The sequence below is a fragment of the Microtus pennsylvanicus genome, chromosome 15 (assembly GCF_037038515.1).
Source record: "Microtus pennsylvanicus isolate mMicPen1 chromosome 15, mMicPen1.hap1, whole genome shotgun sequence".
Taxonomy (NCBI): domain Eukaryota; kingdom Metazoa; phylum Chordata; class Mammalia; order Rodentia; family Cricetidae; genus Microtus; species Microtus pennsylvanicus.
This window is the reverse complement of record NC_134593.1, coordinates 11248529-11268726: the sequence shown is the minus strand read 5'-3', so window position 1 is coordinate 11268726 and position 20198 is coordinate 11248529. Positions and strand designations below refer to the sequence as shown.

At 43.2% G+C, this 20198-nt stretch overlaps 1 protein-coding gene across 7 annotated transcripts in view; it reads right to left on the bottom strand.

The window, feature by feature from the left end:
• Positions 1-1609: 1609 nt before the first annotated feature.
• The window catches only part of Ddhd1 (DDHD domain containing 1), a 72431-nt gene continuing 53842 nt past the window's right edge, over positions 1610-20198 (bottom strand). For 3 of the 7 annotated variants that reach the window (XM_075950292.1, XM_075950291.1, XM_075950294.1), the window contains 7 exons: positions 18530-18792; positions 16587-16662; positions 12442-12591; positions 10342-10594; positions 9287-9478; positions 6834-6917; positions 1610-3892 (listed from right to left, as the gene is read on the bottom strand). In XM_075950292.1, coding sequence (XP_075806407.1) covers positions 3711-3892; positions 6834-6917; positions 9287-9478; positions 10342-10594; positions 12442-12591; positions 16587-16662; positions 18530-18792 — 1200 coding nt within the window. In that variant the 3' untranslated portion in view covers positions 1610-3710. Of the gene's footprint in view, positions 3893-6833; positions 6918-7350; positions 7455-9286; positions 9479-10341; positions 10595-12441; positions 12592-16586; positions 16663-18529; positions 18793-20198 lie in introns of all 7 variants that reach the window. The other 4 variants (XM_075950295.1, XM_075950293.1, XM_075950296.1 and 1 more) reach the window with 2 other exon arrangements.

The window sequence follows — 20198 nt, the reverse complement described above, 5'->3', positions numbered from 1 at the left end:
GTTCCAGGGGACTCAGCACCCACTTCTGATCTCTGCTGGCACCAGGCACACACGTGGTGGTTTTGCACATGCAGGCAAAACACTTGTAGACATAAAACAAAATCCAAAGTAATTTTTACAAATTGTAGGCAAACTGAAACTTGAGGGTTCTTTGAAAATCTCCACTGAGAATCAAGACAACATGTACACACTCAGGTTGCTGCCGTCACAATACCAAGGTTTTTCTTAGGGGCTGTGTTCTCTTATGTGAGTTTCATGGTTCAAGTTCAGCCTGAGTCCCACCGGTTCCTGGCAGAAGCCAGGGGTCAGAATGGCAACAGAGCAGGGACGTGAGATACAAAACAGGAACAAGCAAATCACAACTAGTCCATACTCAGTTTGGTGTTTTTTTTTTTCCAATTGCTATTAGTAGAATACCTTTCTTAGCTTGATTATTAACATCTCATCATTCTTTGGCCTGTTTCCATAAATATGATTAAGATTCAAAAATATTTTAAAGATCTTTTGGTCAGTTTTTCAAGTTTTGAAATGTCTTATTCATTAGAACTGGTGAGGAGGGCCAACTGCTTATCTTCAACAGGTGTGCCAGTAACAGCTGCTTGGTCTGACGCCACTCCAGGGGGCTTAGGTGTCATTGCTGTAGTGACAGTGTCGTAGCAGCTGACGCGGCACTCATTTTAAACATTTCAAGTGTGTATGCATGTGTGAGGGCATGTACAGACTAGGACATTAGTGTCCTATGGGTTCTGGGAACTGAACTCAGGCCATTGGCTCACCATTTCTTTGCCACAGCACTGGTTTGTGTAGAGCAGCTCAGGCTTGCTTCAGACTCCCCGTGTAGAAGAGGATGACCGAAACAGGATCGTCCCTGCCTCTACCTCCCAAGTGTGCTCTGGGTTTGTGTGCCGATGGGGTGAAATCCAATACACTGAGTTACACCTCTACCCTGCCTTTAGCCCAGGCTAACCTCAAACTCATAGCAACCACTCTGCCTCAGCTTCCCAAGTGTTAAGATTACAGAGGCACACTACCACACCGTTTGGCGGTGGTGTTAAATGCTTTACAGATAAGGGTGGTTTTGTCAATGAGAAAGAGACTGACGAGGGTTTCTGGGTCTGAGGCCTTTGAAGCAAGTATAAAAGCTAACCTTTTTTAAATTAAAAAAAACTATTTATCTTTACTTTGTGTGCACCGGTGTTTGCCTGCACGTATGTCTGTGTGATGTTGTTGGATCCCTGCACCTGGAGTTACAGACAGCTGGGAGCTGCCATATGCATGCTCTGAGTTGGACTAAGTTCTCCGGGGGAGCAGCCAGTGCTCTTACCCGCTGAGCCATCTCTTCAGCCCCAAAGCTAACTTCCTGATAGAGAGTAAAGTCAAGATTCTCAAGGCTTGGAAAGTCAGCATTATTTTGCAATTATATTCTAAAATGCAGCTAAAATTGGATTATAAGAAAAGTGCAATTACTGCTAAAGCTATGACTAAAAAGCCTTAGGAAGGCCAATTTTAAAGAAAAAATAGGATTTAACTCCAAATAGTCTCCTTATCCAACCTAATTGAGTTAAAGTTGGTGTGATCAATACTCAAGAGACTCAGCATGAACACAGGGTAGAGAATAGAATTTTAATTAGTATCAAAATCAGGACTTTTAGGGGCCAGTTTAGTACTTGCTGGAGTAAAACTGTGAACTGTTACTTGATAATTGACTTAGCTTCTAAATCAAGTCAGAATTACACATACTTGGTATATTTCTTTAGTATACACCAACATATCCCATGATTACATGCAGACATGGAAAGACAAGAACTATAAAACCAAAATCGGCATCAATATTGATGAAATGATGAACCGGAAACAGCTGTCCAGAGATGCAGAACATCTGTTCTTCACTGAAGGAGTGGTTTGAGCCCTGCTCTCTCCCGGAGTTACATAAACTCCAGCAGTGAAACCCAACAACTCTGAGATGTGAGGAAAAGCAGACTTACTCCTTTCATCGACACTCGATGCACTCACCCACCTTTAACAACGGTCAGAAGACACAGGTTCGGCATTCCTGAGAATTAGATAAGACCTGCTAAATAAATAGGCAATGAAAATGACCTGAGTTCATAGCAACCTCCAAACTCAAAAGACAACGACCCAGCTCTCCTGACAGTCATCAAAAGCCTCTTGGTCATGTGGCCCCGACATCCTTAAACACTAGAAATAAGTGCTGCATGCTGAGCAATGAGCCGATAGCACTAAGGGCGAGGAGTAACAGCCACAGAAAGTCGCGGGCTCTGCCATGCTACAGAGGAAAGAGCAGAGCAGATGTGGGCTGACTGGCTCTGTTCCCTGCAGCTACAAATCCCTTCCTTACACAGGAGGAAGACAGCACCTTGTGTGGAGCCCAGGGAGAGCTACCCAGAGGCAAGTGCTGGCCATAGCGAGAACAGCTACTGCCGCCTTCAGTGAGTCTAGAACCTATCTGTAGGTGACGCTGGTTCTCCAGCTCATTCACATCTGCAGACTGTTCAGGGTCACGTGTAGCACAGAAAAGGAGATGGTCTGTCTGCCTTTCATCCAAACTCTCTCAATTTGCAGTGCAACCTAATGCAAGGCACTTCAAACACTGGTGCCTCAGTATGTAAACATGCGACTTAGTAACATGTGTTACTTACCTCAGGGATCATCTACACAGAGCACAGAACGCACACCAGATGAAAAGCACTGTGGAAACCTGTCGCTTCCTGTGCCCAACTCTCCATGTTTTCTTTAGAGCGCTAAATATTAATGATGGTGGAATTATATCCCTTCACGTGTTAGCTCCTTGGCACACAGGTTTTACATATTTCAAGGCATCATATGCTCTAGCCCAAAGGTGTTTTCTAACTGAGCCAATGCAATATACCCAATGTGGAGTCCCTGTGCTGAAACTCTCCGCCTTCTCTGAGGTACATGTGACATCATAAAAAATAAGAAAAAAAATTGAACTAGTACTGTGTAAAACCATGTTTTTAATGAAAAACAAACAAAAGCCCCCAAAACCTGGAAGTATGCCACAGCATCATCTGGTCATCTAAAGGGACAAAGGTGGATTGAGAAGAAAGGGCCTCAACATGATACAAAATAAATGTGGCTCAAAAGAAACATTAAAAATGTAATGTTTCATACGCTGAAATAACTAGAGGTAATAAATTATAAGTACAGTAGTTCAAATATTGCTTTTTAGCATTAGTTGTTTTTTTAAAAAACAAGTTAAATTTAGAACATTTTAAATTTGTTATATTCTTCTTTCAAAGTAACTGTGGACATGGAAGCCTTCACAAAATCAAACCCCATGATGCCACCCTGTGGTCTTCACACAGAATGTACTCAACTCTGACCACCTTAGAGTCACAACATCTGTAGGTCAATACACTGTATCAAACTCCTTCTGGAGAGCTGGGCTGCCATGGAAAGATGGCTGCTTTCCCCACATCTGAGCCCTCCACACTTCCACGCCTGCTGATTCTCTGCAGGGGCTTTGCTAGACTCACAATCAAAATTACAGAAACAGTAAATAATTTCTTTAGAACTGAAAATGTGTTTTTGTTCTCTTTTGAAAATAAAGTGCTTTTAAATTAAAGTATTTCTTGCCCTAAAAAAAACTGGAACCTTGAACTCTCCATATCTTGACACATTTTAACAGAAAAAAAAAAAGTATTGGGCCATTCATATCCTTCAAGAGTTCAGATTGGATCCAGGCTGGGCTTTGTGTCGTTACCACGCTCGTGCTTGTACATGAATGTTAAAAGAAAAAGAGCAACGTCCAAGGATGACCAGTAGGCAGTGTGCGACGTGACGGCTGACCAGTAGCGGCTCTCCACAAGGCCTTCTCGGAGTTCAAAGTCAATCCTGTGCTCCAGCTCCACTGAAAAGACAAGAGTTAGGTAAGATTACCAAGTGTCTGAGGAAGGCTGGGGACGGCTGGGTGGAAACGATTTCTAAATTGTCACCCTCTACTGTAAATCATGAGGTAGTAAGAGTCAAAGCGGTCAGGGTTCTACTGGGGTTCTGCTCCACTGCCCAGGTCAGCAAGGAATAATGAGGAAACAGACAAACACACTCACTTGCTACCATGGCATACTTCTGGAGTTGGAGGACTATTTCTACCTCTCTTCCTTGAAGACCTTGCATCCCCGGAGAAACGGGGAGGCTCCACAGAACACACGTTTCTGTGGGGAAACGCTCCACAGCAACCACTGAGATGTCTTCTAAAGTTAACTACTATTATTTCACAGCTCCACAGTGTCCTGCCCCTGTAGGCTGGATTCCTTAGAGGCAGCTGCCAAACAGTTTAGACTACGGCATTTAGTGGGGTCTAGCCTGCGCTGTGATATTCAAGTACTCAAATGAACCCACAGTGGCGGGAAAAGTTAAACTGTACTCGCAAAACTGGAAAAAAAACGAAGAGCCCCAGGCTCTCCTAACGGGCTAACGTAAAGGACCTCAGAGGTGGAATGCCTTCCAGGCTATAAACACTTGCAGAAAACAACCACACAGAACTTTCACAAAGTTCTTTTAACTCAAATTTTTCACTTAATTAAAATTAATCCATAATAAGTCAGAAATAGCTGAAATCCATATGGATTTAGTTAAGAATGCCCCAAATCCTTTATTTTTGTACTCCGTAGGCCTTCACGAGATTTGTAAGCACAGTCAGAATATTGTAAGCACACCAGACCAGAATATGAAGATGAGAAAACTGAATTCTCAAACATGATACGAGGAGTCAAGATGAAGTGGGTCACAAAGACAGAGAAGCGGCAAGTGTGTGATCTGGGAGGACTCAACCTCAAATGCTGCTGCATGCTCCTGCCTAGTCCAAAACTCTGCACAATGTTTTCAAATCAAAGGCTCATTTTTCTTGCATTAGGAATTACTTGGCTCCACTTTGATTTTAAAGTCCTGAAATTAATTCTTTTTTTGTGTTTGTTGTTGTGACAAGATTTCTCTGTATAGCCCTGGCTGTCCTGAACCTTGCTCTGTAGACCAGGCTGGCCTCGAACTCTCAGAGATCCGCCTGCTTCTGCCTCCTGAGTGCTTGAATTAAAGGTGTGCACCACCACCACCCAGCCTGAAATTAATTCTTAATGTGCTACCACTGTCCTAAAACGCTGCTTTCATAAGGTGTTATCTATTACGGCCCTTGTCATCCTTGTCACCTCTGCAAACATCAGCTATGATGTCACCTAGACTGGCTCCATGTGTGCTTTTCTGTTTATCTCTGGGCTTGGGTCAGAGCAAACTGGGCAGCCAGCTTTCCTTCACACATGCGCTGTCTCAAACTTCCTTTGGTCCTCAGTGCAGTTCCTGCACACCTTGCTGGCTTTGTGGAAAGACCAGGGAAGATCAGGGATGAAATGGAGTGGGTCTGGGTTGTTCTCCTCACTTCCTTTTATACAGAATCTCCAAGGGAAAGAGGAGCTACATGGCAGTACCACTTTATAATGCTGTACTATATGCTCTTGGCCAAAACAGGTTCGGACGCGCAGGTGGCCCTGCTGTCTCAATTCTATCACACCGAGACTTGTTAGGACAACACAGGAGATGGACTCTCCTAGTTTTTCTAACTTTCTGGGATCATGGGGAAAGGAAAGAGGAAAATTACCTTTTCTTCTTTTTCTATGCTTCAAATACCTAAATGTAAAATCTGTTTAAAAACAAACCGAACCTTGTTCCTGAGCAGGTGGAGAGAATAAAGCCGAGAGAGCAGCTGCGGTTGAACGTAGGTGTGTGTGTGTGTGTGTGTGTGTGTGTGTGTACATCCAGGCCGAGTGACAACTTTGGGCGTCCTTCCCTAAGTGCTGGCCTTGTTTGTTTGCTTCTTCAGACAGCATCTCTCATCGGCTTGGAGCGTGTTAACTAGGCCAGGCTGGCAGGCCAGTGAGGGCCAGGGATTTAGCCATCTCTGCCCACTCAGAACTGCAGGTACAAACATATATCACCATGCCCGGCTTTTAAAGAGTGGGCTTTGAGGCTTGAACTCAGTTTCTCTTGCAAGGATTTTTCTGACTGAGCTATTTCTCCAGCCCAATTAAATTATTTATTTATTTTGGGGGAGGTGTTAGGTATATGACTAGTGGCTGGGGATACTTGGGTGACTTCTTGAGGGAGTTCACTGAGTTAGGTCAATACAAACTCTGCTCTGGAGGCCAAAAAGGACCCAGTATGTTATACTCTTTGAGTATCAAGTAATATGGATTTTGATAATTGAAAAAGATACATGAAAAATTAAAGGTGGATAAAGTAACAAAAGAAAACCCTGAACATCAAAGATAAAAATTCAGTATTAGTAAGAAAAAGATGAAAGAGAGAGAAACTACAGAAGAGCAAGAAATTGGTCAGCAAAGGAACTGTAAGCTGTAAGACCAGTCCTTAGCGGCAGATTGGGAGTGCTGGAATGGAAGACTGAGAACGCGTCTGCATCAGTATTGCTGTGTTTAAGACGATCCAGCCTGGCGGAGGCCATCTGTGCTTGTGTTAGAATGAGCTGTGGGGCAACTAGGAGCGATGCAGTTCTTTGTACCAGGGAACCTTTTTATATCGACATGAAGAGTGGAATGTCTGCGGTCTCGAGGACAATAAAGAAGACAGACAGGGGCCTAATGCCGTCCTCCTGTCTCTGAAGTCCTCTTTTGTAGGCGTGCTGTATTTCTCAACACTGAAGTGAAGATGAGAAAATGCACATAGAGTCCGCAGTGACAGCACTGCGGCTGCTCTCCCAGAGGCGAGCCCAGTTCTCACTGAGCCGATCTCTAAAGCAGACCATTTTCACAGTGTGCGGAGCACCACCCTGACATATACCATACCGAGGCTATCATCTTTACTCTGCATTACATTTTCCGGAAAAAGAAGTTGTGGGAGATAAAAGAACGATTCTTGAAGTCTGAAATCTGTGAAAAAAAAAACAAACAAGATGCTGTAAAGGCGAGGCTGATGGTTAAAAATGGCCTTCAGTGTTGCACTGGCCAAAACGTTAGAGCTGATGAGCCTAGCACACACACAAAGCAGCACACCCTAGGTCTCTGGGAGGAGCTCCTTCATGGAATACATAAGCACAGCTCAATCTCCAGTCAATGTCAGATCCGCTGATGGCTCCATACTCCTCAAACTTAGTGCTAGTTCAGGTTGTAACCCGGAGAGCGACAAAACAAACGAAAAACCCTACAAGTACAGATCCTTTCCTTTAACATGCTATAAACACAGGGACACAAGAAATGAAACCATAAGACGCTTTAAAATGAGCTGGTCTTTTCAGAAGTGAAGCTCGCTAGTAAGATGTGTCAACTTGATGAGAAAATAAAGACGGTCAACTGACACACTTACTCTTCAAAGAGAAAACTTGGTCACGAGTTCAGTCTGTGTCCTCCTCACCCTCAGATAACGAGACTCAAAGACAGTGGCGTCAGAACAGAGGTTATCCTGAAGAGCTGAGGCAATCAGTGTGAGGAGGAGGAAGGGAGGAAGGAAACTCAGTCACCTAATCACAACAGCCAAATTCCAGAAAGATTTAAGGGACAAAGTTTCAGGATTGCAAGATAGCAATTATGACATAAAAGTCAGGACTACACAGAAGGATACACTACTGAGGCAAGTCAAAGAATTACTGAGACAAATTCCAAGTGACTTAAGACAGAATCATATCGCCATAGGTCTGATTTTAATTATTTTAATAGTCCTATCTCTATTGAGAGATGACTACAGAAGACTCAAGATGATCTCAGATCTGGTACAGACTAAGGTTGGAATTTAACATGAGAACTGCTAAGCATTTACATGGAAGCATGATACAACACGGCATGGGTGTAGCTCAGCAGGACTGCAGGCTGCATGCACAGCACACACTAGGGCCTAGGTCTGAGGGAATGCGTGCAGTGAGTCTGTCCAGCTGAGCACCTAGCGACTGCTGGGTAGGAAGAGCTGTCACTCTGCTACCATGAGACAAGTTCGCTATTATGTACACAAAATGAAAACATCTTCTTTGCTTGGATTCTCTATGTGCTCACTCATTTTTCTGGGATCTCCAATGTCGCTGGGAGAGTCTGGCCCCCCTCTTGTTCATCACCATCACCGGTAGCTTGCAGTAGCAAGACTATGGAGAACTGCAGCTTCTTAATACTACCTCACAGAATTCTTTCAGAAGCTAGCAGTTTTGATTTCTGCATGTCCCTAACGCTTACATATTTACAGTCATGTTTCCAGGTCAAAATGAATGAACTCAGTGTAAGAAATCAGGAAAATGAGTTTTATACAGATATCAAAGTCTAAAAAGAATAGTCTATACATGGTTCCAACAACTCACAAACATAAATTTAGCACTCGAAAGGAATGAAAATGCCATTGGCCCAATTAGGAATGCTCAGACCTAATGCTAATCCACCCTGGGGAGGCTGAGTGTGGAGGAACCATGCAGTCTCTAGGATGCCACCCTGACTTGTTCTGGTTGCTGGTCACTTCAAAATTCAGGGAGGCAGACACAGCAAAAACACAATGCTATCAGTAACTGCAATGGAGTCTGTACCGATGACGGAAGCAGTCATTTTCTCTTGCTAGCTGCAGAAAGGGAGCAGCTATGTAAGAACTTGTCTGTCCTTATCACCAGTGGGAATAACCGAAGTGCTAGTACTACTACTGGACACTTAAAAATAACGTTCGCTGATGGATTAGTGTTTCACAGCTATGTTAGATTAAAAAAAAAATAAAGTTCATCTTACTGCTACATGTATCTACTCATAGAAATCCCTTTGTATACCAGGTAACCAGGGCTCCAGGAACAGAAGACACAGTAACACGCCTCTGCTTTGGAGGTCTCATAAAGTTGGATGTGTGTGTGTTTAGCTGCAGGACAGCAGTGTTTCAGAACTCTCAAGGCCAGATACAGGACACGTCTATAGTGATAATGGGAAATTTAAACCTTGGTAATTGTAGTAAAAATATACATTGTAAAAGCTAGGGGCACTTACCCCAGACTGTCTTGTGATGGAGAGCCCTGGTTAAAATGATGTAGTAACTTGTCACTGCAGACACTAAAACTATACTTGCCTAAAAAGTATTCTTTTCAGACCTGAATGCAGACCGCAGGTATTCCTGTCCTCCCGCCCCTCCTAAGCTACAGACCTGAATGCAGACTGCCGGTATTCCTGCCCTCCCCTCCCCTCCTAAACTACAGACCTGAATGCAGACCGCCGGTATTCCTGCCCTCCCGCCCCTCCTAAGCTACAGAGGTAAGCACACAAGCTGGAGGAGAACCATAGGAACTAACATGCAGAGTCGAGGAAGCCGGAGCTGCTGTGTGGCAGGGTCTGTGTCGCCACGTTGGTAGTAGAAGGTGAAGCCACAGGCTTCTTCTCATCTTCCACTGTGTCTTTAGATGTCTCTGATGGCTGTGATGTTGAAGAACGTCCAAATCTTGAGAACAACATTCCTCCAAGCCCCTTTCCAATGCTAGCAGCCCCTGTATGTCACAGAATAGGGCAGTCACTCTGCTGACCCACCCCACAGTGCACTGAAGGGCACCACCCAAAATTATAGCCGACTGGCATTTTTCTCAAGGGTGGTGACCTAAAAAATATTCCAATTTCTACTGTAGGTTTTAAAACAAGAATGATGGTTAAAAGAAGAAAAGCTGTATAAATTCTAGGAATACAGACATACAAACACACAACCAAGATATTTTATCCAGCTGTTCATTGCTATGGAAGTATTTGGCAAAATTAAAGCTTCAAACAAAAGACCCATGTTGTTGACATGGGGCATAAACCTATTATTAAGAGGTATATGTCTTACTAAATTTATGCTATAAAAAGCCATTAATAACCTTTCAGCATGAAGTCAAATAGTAAGCAAGTTTGGTGGGTAAGGCCTACTTATACTGCCATCTTGTGGCATTTACACAAAGGACACTGGGCCAAACACAAAGAACAAATTCAAGGGGTATGCTATTGGCATGTCCAATTTCTGTGCTGGCACAAGCAGTTACTCAAAGGGAGATGAAATACCCCTGTTGGTCTAGGAAGCTAAAGCACTAATTGACTTGACTTTCAGAAGACATAAACATCCTGATGGGGAGATTCCACCAACGCAGAAGAGGAAGTGAAGCAATAAAAACATTTCTCAGGATCCCTCAGTAAGTCACAGGGCCAAGACTACGATGACTGACAGAATGCTGTTTCTTGTTCTTAATGTAACTGGAGGACACCACAGCTTCTGCTTCAGTCAGCAGGGAAGCCTGGACAGATGGAAATTTTCTAACAGCAGATTTCCAACCACCCCCAACTTAAGTGCTTATACTCATAGATAAGAAGCAAGAGAAATTACCCAATATGCTTGCTTTGCCAATGTTAGTTATAGATTCTCCATAGTGGCGCCGTGACATGACCGGGGAGGTCACGGGGCTCGGGATACTTGCAATGCTTTCACTCTCTGAGACTGAGGTAGGTTCTTTTGCTGGGTTGAGGAAGTTTGGCTTCATGTGTTCATAAGGTAGAGGATTTGAGGTGTTGTACCAGTGGATCTGGACCGGGGAAATGTTGCTGTAGTGCTTCAGAATTAGCGGCTCTAGCCTGTAGGCCTAGACATTTAAAAATGCAGAGAAATACAACATTAATGCAAAATGTCTGGACTTTAGTAAAATACTTATTCCTAAAGCTCGGCTGAGTAAGTAAATCTTAGAGCAAGAATTTAAAAAGTGGCTTTAAAATATACTTCCATATTTCTCACTGCTAATATATGTGGTTGTCTAATTACATATTCCTACTGATGAGACTACAAAAAAACTGGAGTTAGTTTTGACTAATGGTATCTATTAAATCATTTTCAGTGAAAAGGACTAAGGTTTTTTTTATTTATTTTTTACCACATTCTGATATAATCTAACAAGATTTATGTCAGACTCACAAAGCTGAAGTGGTGGATGATAGCCCAAAACGTAGTAAATAAGATTAGTCTTTAATATTTAGATCTTTTGTTATACTTGATTGCAAACACCTGACTCCAATAAGAAAGCGCCTAACTTGAAAGCCAACCCAAGGCTGCCTTCTATAGCAACAAGTCAGTCACCAGCTGTAGGTGCAGCACAGACGATCACTAACTGTCATTAGTGGTCTGCCATCCGTTTGGTTACACGATCTCAGAGCCATCTCATAGGAGGAAAAGAGGATGCCTGCAAAACCTGCCCAGCAAAGGTCCACCCGAAGCATTAAAGAAAGTATTAGGGAAAACAATGCAGCTTGTATGCACGCTTAGGACACGTGAAGCTCTAGGTTCAAATCCCAGAACCAAACACAGAGAAGCCTAATTTGAGATGTACAAAAACAGAATTCATGTGTGCAGAAAAACACCTGAACATACAGACATGCTGGTCTCAGTGACCGCCTCGACAGTGCTCTGTATCCAAGCCTCTAACAGACTTAGGCTGCCGTCCTAGCGGAAGCTTATTTTCAGCTCTTCCATTTCAGTTGGGAGTTTTCTCTTAGACATGGCAGTTAGAAGTTTAAACACATGGGTCTTTCTAAAATTCAATAGTCCATCAGCCAATGTTTATTTGGCGCTAGGTAATCAGTTTTCAAAAAGAGTTCACACAATTATAATAAAAGCTAATTTCAGATAATTGTTTAAAATAGTGTTTCTGTGTGTGTTATACTGACTGTTTTCCCTAACGAGATGTAAGGAAATTTCTGCACTGTGTAGTGGGAAATCGAACCAGGTAGTGTGTCGTGTCCCCCCCCTGTGTCCCCGCCCCGTGTCCCCCCCCCCCCCCCGCCGCCCCAAACTAAGCAAGCACTTTAATGCTGAGCTACTCCAGTCTGAAAATACTTGTCTATTTATAACAGCATGGAAGATCTCAGTGTTTACCTTTAAAAACATTTAAAAGAACAAATATAGTAAAAAATTGAAAAAAAAAAAACCCGAGCATTTTATACTTTGACTCAACAAATGCATGATATTACCTTTCATGCTTTGAAGGGGATCTGTCAGACTCATCTCAATTTTATACGATGTTTCAGAAAAACAGCACTTAAAGCAGAAAAGTATTTTTTTATATTTACTTAAGAGTTATGTGTATGTGTACCATAAGGAAGTGTCCAGTGCCCATGGAGGCCAGAAGAGGGCTCCGCTGAAGCTGGATTCACAGAAGGTAGTGAGTCACCTGAAGTGGGTACTGGGACTCAAACCCAGGTCCTAGGAAAGAGCACCAAGTGCTCCTGACAACTGAGCCATCTTTCCAGTCCCTGATAGGTGTTCTAAGAGGAGATCCGCTCTAACACTTTATTTCATGAACTCTGAATGAACCAACACAGTGTTAAAAACACAACCTTTTTGAGTCAGAAATGAATCTCCTGTTAGCTCATGGCCCTTGCCAAGGTTGCTGCTCACAGAGAACAGTTAGGGATCTAGGAAGCTCACAGTGAAACTCACCACTGGGTCTGTAGGATGAAAAATATTTAGTAAGCGGTTACAAATCTCTCGAGGTAAAATGTGATCTTGACTTCCAGTATTTCCTGGTCTGATGCCACGCAATGCCAAAAAAACTGCTAGTGGGGATCCCATACAGAAGAAATTCTCAACCTAAAATGAAAAGAGCCATCCTGAATTGAAACAACGGTGAAGTGTTATTTTCAACAGAATAATAAAATACAAACAATAAAATTAAATCTAAGTATATATGTTTTAAGTAAGGTTTGTTTACATTACTTGTTAATTACATACCAGCCATTAATGATTTTATGATAATTTACTTCCAGTGGGGTGTTCATTATTTTAAAATATAGCGGAAGTTAAAGCTGAGACAAGGAGGGAGGTGAGGAGAAGCGTGTTGTTGCACTTCTAGTTCCTGGTCAGGGTGACACGAGGCTGCCTCTACGCCAGGTGCTGTGATGGTCGGGACCAGCAGCGGGATGCAGCCACTGCTCCCAAGCTGATGGAGTGGGGGGGGAATGCCATGGAAGAATGGAGCCCCCAACTCTGAGGCCTCTGCAGGGGGCGGGGCGTGCGGTGGCCAGTCCAAGAGAGTAAGGATCTACAGTTGAGACTGGGGTATCCAGGCTGGAAGAATGACCCACTAGACTGTTACTCATTTGGACTAAGTAGAGAGAAAAAGGTACTGGATGATTTTTGAGAAAAGGCATAGGTAAGACTGAAACAAAAGTGTGCATGTGCGTGCATGTGTGTGAATCTACTTGGGATGATAACACTCAGATCTCTGACTATCCAAGGAAGACAGGCTTCATTTGTATTTTAGGCTGTGAGGAACAGCACTTAGCCCATATTCTGGGAAGCGTAACCTGGTAGCAGTGTGTGTGGATGCACCAGGAAACTGAGAAACTACTGATTTGGAAAAAAAAAATTCTTGAAAGGAATGAGGCAAGAGATAATCTCAAGCAGGGCAGGCCCGCTGTCATTCATAATGGGAACATTCGAGGATCGAGTGGGGATGCCTGCATGGAGACGATACGGAATGGGTCAGAGACACAACAATGCAGTTCCACTGTCAGAGGAAACTGTCCCCAAATCTTATTTTTGTTCACAGGTAAGTTTGAGATGTCTGTAATGTGTGGCTGAAAAGTTAGAGCAGGGGTATAGAAATCTATCTTCCGCCATCAATCGACATGACTGTAGTGACGGCGCGTGAGGCCAAGACAGTCACCCCGCTTGCCAAGGATGTGCTCAGAACACCGAGAGCTGGACACAGACCTACATTTAGTCAGCAGGAGGAAGGGGAACTCTACAAGGGAGAGTCAAAGAACCAGAATCCAGGGCAGATTCTGGTCCTCATACCCTCATCCGACCATCCTGCAACAGGATTTCGGCCTCCAATTCTATGCGCTTGTAACTCTTTCCAAAAAGATGACAGGAGGACTTCTATTTTTAGAGAAAAAAACACAACTGAAGATTTATTTTGAAGGGATGTTCTGAAATGGCGCCTTCATGCTTCTGAACCTGGAGCCTCCCACATGCTATCGCCAAGCTGCCCGGCCCAAGGAAAAGCAGTGCAAACAGCCGATGCAAACCAGTTCTCTTACAGATAGAGAGAGAAGAGGTCTAAAAGAGACAGAAAATGAAGCTGCACTTGCAGCTCCTGTCTGTAGTCTCAGGACTCACCAGAGTTTGAGGTCAGCCTGAGCTACAGGGTAATGTTGAGATTAGCCTGGGCTACTAGGTGAGTTTCTGTCTCAAAAAGCAAAATCAAGGATTTGGGGGGAGGATGGCTCAGTGGGTAACAGCACTTACTCTTCAAGCCTGAGGACCTAAGTCTGACTTCCTAGCATTCATGTAAAGAAGCTGAGTGCGGCTATGCATCCTGTCACCCCAAGATTGTGGGGCAGATAAAAGGATTCTGAAACTCTGCAAGCCAGCCACCTTGTCAGAATGGAATGTTTCTCGTTCAGCGAAAGATTCTATCCCAAAGCAAAAAGGCAGAGTGATAGAGGAAAACTTTGTCCTCTGACCCCTCTGTATACAGGCCAGGCACCTGCGTTGCATATTCAAGCATACCACACACACACACACACACACACACACACACACACTAACCCTGCAGAGTCAAGTGAATGAACCAGCCACATACATACTGGCATGCGCACACACACATACCAGCCACCCAATATAAAAAACAGGTGACAGAGGAAGCTATGACATTCTGTACAAAATGCCCAGTCACTTCATAACCATTTGGTAAGTCACCTCTTCCATATAATTTTGTTCATGATGGCTGCAGTCTGACAAATACAAAGGTACTGTTTTCTCAGTCTGTTGTGACTATTAAATAATGAAAAACACTAAAATAACATGTGTGGACATGTATGATATGTATGTGGGGGCATGTGTGTACCATGGCACACATGTGGAGGTCAGCGGACAATTCTGTAAAGCTGATTCTTTCCTTCTACCTTTATGAGGGTCACAGGGATTGAACTCAGGTCACCAGGCTTGCATGCAGAGCAAGCCTCTTTCCCTGCTGAGTCATCTCACCAACCCCCATCAAAGAATTCTGAAGACAAAAAGGAACTTCCTTGTTCAGAGATGAGTAGCCAGCTGAGTTCAGAAACTCCTTGGCTAACAGTACTAACCAGATAGAAAAACCACAGCCGGAGCAAGGCTCATTGTCCACTGCACACCAATGCTGCCACTGCTCCTCTCCTGGTCAAGTGCAACAGGATGGGCATCAGCGTCCTCAAGGTCAATCTATCTGCCGGTTATCCGCACAGAAAAATGCCTGTTTCCTCCTGACCCCTTAAGTCCCAAGTAAAACTCGCCAGGTTTGATACTCTCCTTAAATTCTCAATTTCTATGTTTCCCTCTAAATAACGATGAGGAGTCTTTATTAAGCTATGCATGACTTGCATCAGAAGAAACCCAATTATATGTACAGGTTCTACTCATGTGGTACTGAATCTAAGATCATAATATACTTAATGTGTTCTACCCAATTCTTTAGTAAAAAATAGTTTTATCTACCAGATACATTTATACATTTAGCATTAATTATGTATGGCAGTGCTGGTATTTAAATTCTAGATTAAGATAATTCCAGAGACCACATTCTTTAAATGGATGTTTCAACTTTATCATTTCACCACCCCGTGCCCCCACAGGGCTAGGGATTGAACCTAGTGCCTTGTTCACACCGGCCAAGCACTCTGCCACCCAGCTCAACAAGCTGGTTTTGAAACGGTGTATGTTAACAGAGAAACTGTGGGGGATCCAGTACAGGCATCTTCAGGCACCAGGCACACACGTGGTTTATACATAGTCATATAGGCATTCACCCACATTCACAAAAATACCAAGAACTGTGCCAGTCACAGAGTCACCCCTCACTTGAGGATGCTCGCTAAGCTCCTGCGCGAGACGACGTGGACCGCGCATGCAGGGGTCACGCAGAGGTCCACACACCTTCTCTTTACTACTCCAGGAGAGAACACTTCCCAGAGCAGGAGCAGCACTGACGTCTTAGACTTCACTAGGGCACCGTTTTAACTCATCTAAAACCTAGCTTCACTCTGCCCTCTCAAGCAGATGGCAGTTCCTCTTCTCACAGCCCTTTGCCAAGTCCTGACAATGCCAGTCAAATGGACCCTGGCAGCCTTGTCTTGGGCTTTGTTCTAGACTTCATAAACTGAAGCACCCAACTTCCTACCCTGAACTTCTGCCTGCCCACTTCCTTTTATTTCCTTCTTGCTGTGGACCATACATTTTGTTCCTTCTAAATAGTAAACGTCACCACACACTTGTCTCAACTTTTCCTCTCCTTGCTTTTATTTTCTCTTTCAACTTGGCCAAATGTAAACCGAGCTAAAGAACAAGTGTTCATCCTCCTAAATCCTCCCAGACAGAAGGAAAGCCCCTCTCCAGTGCACTGCTGCTCTGCACACTGCTAAGGGCACCTAGGTATTGCCAGGTCCCAGGCAGAACCATCTCGCCCATGCTGTTCTTTAGCAAGTGTCCAAGCACACAGTATATAACCAACCACGACGAAGCCTTCATTTAACTAAATTTTCATGACACCATACTCAAATGTCCAAAAAGTATCAAGACGATGAGAGGCTGATCTCTTCCCTTACCTTAAATTTTAAGGCAGGTGTTTGTGTTATGGACGACGCCTTCAGTCCGTGTAGCCGTTCTTCTATTTCCCTCAGCCTAGGAGGCAGCATGAGAGCACACACATACATTTACAGTTTCACAACAAATCATCATTACTACTTTATGAAGCACCGATGGCTCTCACACTCGCCCCTTCTACGACAATGTTTAATCAATTCCTGCTGTACTGCTCAGGGCCTGCAAAGGCACTCTTACCACACTTGTATATACATAACTATCCACCTACCTATCCCCGCTTCTCTCTCTCTCTACCTGCCTGCCTGCCTTGCTTTAAAAATTATATTTTATACTCTCTTCTTCAATCTTTTTAAAAAAATGTCTTTCCCTATCGATATTTAGTAATGAATTTTATAGGTGTTTTCACTGCATTGCTCCCACCTACTTTAATTTCTAAAACAGTCATTATTTGTTGAGCACCCTAGAAGCCACGTTTGACTCCCCTTGGCTAAGGACACCCGAGTCCTGTTTTATTACTCTGCGGCTTTGCTCACATCTAATACATTCGCTTACATTTTTTTCTCAAGAAAGCTACGACTCACTTTCTCAGACAGACTTACTCATTTACATATGTAAGTATTTTCTTAGTTATCCTGGACAGTCTCATGTTGCCTGGGCTAACTTTGAAATCTTGATCCTCCTAGCTCGACTTCCTAACTGCTAGGATTACAAGCTTGTGCCACCATGATTACATTTTTTAAAAAAGGTGTAAGTGTTCTGGGATTCATTTTGAATCGCGAGTGTGCACATGTTGATGGATGTGAATGGAGTGCCTGCACTAGCCAGAAGAGGGCGCTGGGTCTCCTGGGGCTGGTGCAGCAGGTGACTGTGAGGTCTCACAACGGGGCTGAGGATCAAATTCCTGTCCACTCAGAGTTTCACTGGATTTACACATCACGAACGCTGCTCTGAGGATTGCCAAACTTATTTTCTTTTATGTTTATTTGAGACAGGGTTTCTCTGGGTAACCCTGGATGTCCTGGAGCTAGCTTTAAAGGCCAGTCTGGTTTCAAACTCAGAAATCTACCTGCCTCTGCTTCTTGAGGCTGGAACTGAAGGTGTGTGCCACCACCACCTGTTAAACATTATTTTCTTCCGAGACTAATAATCATTTTGTTATCATAATATTTATGTCTTCGGCACCTAATAAGTCAAATCCTGAGACAACCACTCTAAAAGTAAAACAAAGCCAATGCTTTCTGAGTAAAAATTTTGTCACTTAACCCAGTTGTTTGTATAAAATGCTAAACTATCAGAATCAGTGCCTTCCATTGTAAACTTGTATCAGTTAGAGGAGGAAGATGGTGAACGCAAGTGTCACCTAAGATAATAATCAGCAAAGAGTTAAAGGATGCTAAGAGGGTCATTAAATCTGCTTATAATTATATACTATATAATTGTTAAGAGATAACATGTAAAATAATTGGCCAAGAGTAACAAAGTTTTAATACTACTTTCAGAATAAAGGTACAGACCAGCAAAACAAACGATTACACACTGCAGACAGTGGGAACAAACTGAGCAAAGATGGAGGAAGAGGAAATTATTCTGTGGAAAAATGCATGTGATAAAAGTATAAAAATTAATAACCTATAAGGTTGGTTAGGTATGTTATCTAATAATCTATACCTTGAACAAAGCATAAAGCTTTTTTTTTATTACTATAATTGTGTTTGTTCTATGCATGCGTGTGAGCACAGAAGAGGAAATGGATTTCCTGGAGCTGGAGTTACAGGAGTTGTGAGCAGCCCGATGTGGGTGCTGGGACCTCAACTCTGGTCCTCTCAGAGATCAGCCTGTGTTCTTAACCACAGAGCCATTTCTCCAGATCCAAGGCATTTTCTTAAGAACATCAGCAATTCTGGTAGGGTGTTTCCAACACTTTCAAAAACCTAGGGATGTTTACCGTCGCTTCGTTATATAGAGTTCATCAAGAAGATGCCGCTCTTCGTAGCTCATCCACCGTTCATCAGGCAGCTCTTCTTCTTTCTGTAGCAGCTGCTCATAGAGTCGAACTGGATTCCAGCCCGTCATGATATCATAAGTAATTACACACCCCAAAGAATGGGATACTATTGAGACTTTACCCCCTTTTTCTTCAAAGTCTGGATTCCGAGAACAGAAAAGGGAATATAATCGATTCAGCTCTTGCTGAAGGCCTTTAACTAGCTGTTTGAAATAAGAAAATACAATCATATTAGATTTTTCATTGAGGGCTATAAACTTTATTTCTAAATGCAAACGCATTAAGAAAACAAACATGATTGCTGAAATATAAACAGGTTATTAAATTACTCAGGTGCTTTAAAAAATACAGGAATGCAGGTCTGTATACATGCTACAAACTGTCTCATCCCCAGAGTTTCATCACCCTAGGCAGAGATTCTCATCAAGATCCATCCTTTTAGCCGGGCGATGGTGGCGCACGCCTTTAATCCCAGCACTCGGGAGGCAGAGGCAGGCGGATCTCTGTGAGTTCGAGACCAGCCTGGTCTACAGAGCTAGTTCCAGGACAGGCTCCAAAGCCACAGAGAAACCCTGTCTTGAAAAATCAAAAAAAAAAAAAAAAAAAAAAGATCCATCCTTTTGTAGGCGTTCAGTAAATTACACTAGCCAGCTGTCCCACAGATAGGAAAAATTTCCTTTTGGATTCTAATAAGATCTTCAAAGACCCCTGGAAATTTCTACTTCAAAGCAACTTACTGTCTAACAATTCTAAATTTTCAGTGAGTGGGCTCTAGTCGTAGTAACATTTTTATAGGAATGTAAGTTTATAAGATATCCTGAAGATAGACTATGTAGTAAGAGGCTGCTGCATGAAGTCACAGAGACCTCCATAGTTTACATCTCATCGTGCTTTGACTGAGAAAAATGAAGACGACTTCAGTGACTGAGCTCAACTAATAGGCCCACTGACGTGAAGCAGCTCAGTACTTCATCTTTGGGAAGCTGCCGAAATAAGCACCTTCCCCAAACCCACAAAGAAGACTACTTTATCTCTCAAACCGTCTCAAACCCTGAAGTTTAGCACAGTTCTCTCTCCTTACTGTTTCTTCTACTTGATTATAAATTTTCAGTTTTTATTCATTTTACCTCACTAGTTAACCATCCAGCGGTTTCTCTGACATGTTTGTTCTTACAGAGCTTTATTTTAAAATCATGTTCTATCAAGAGACAACCAAACTCCATCAGCTGCTACTGGGTATCCTACACCTGATGGCATAAACTAGCTCTCACTCTTGTACTTTGACTGGTGGGCTCAGTGATGTATGCATGAAGCCCTGGCATCTTCTGTTGACATCTTAGAGCTCACTAAAACAGAGGCTAATCTGAGCTATTGAAACTATGTGATCTGTCTGATGCAATACATTCTGGCCATGAACAGAGAGAGGAAAAGAGCCCCATGCTCCAGTGGCAATTGTCCTCCAATTCTCACATGGATCAGGATCTCCTGGGCAGACTGCTACAAGTGGACTGGTGGGCTCTGGTTCTGAGTTCCCAACTCAGAGGCACTGGAGACCCTGGGAATCTGCATTTGTAACACATTCCTGGAAAATGTTGGTGGTGCTAGCTTG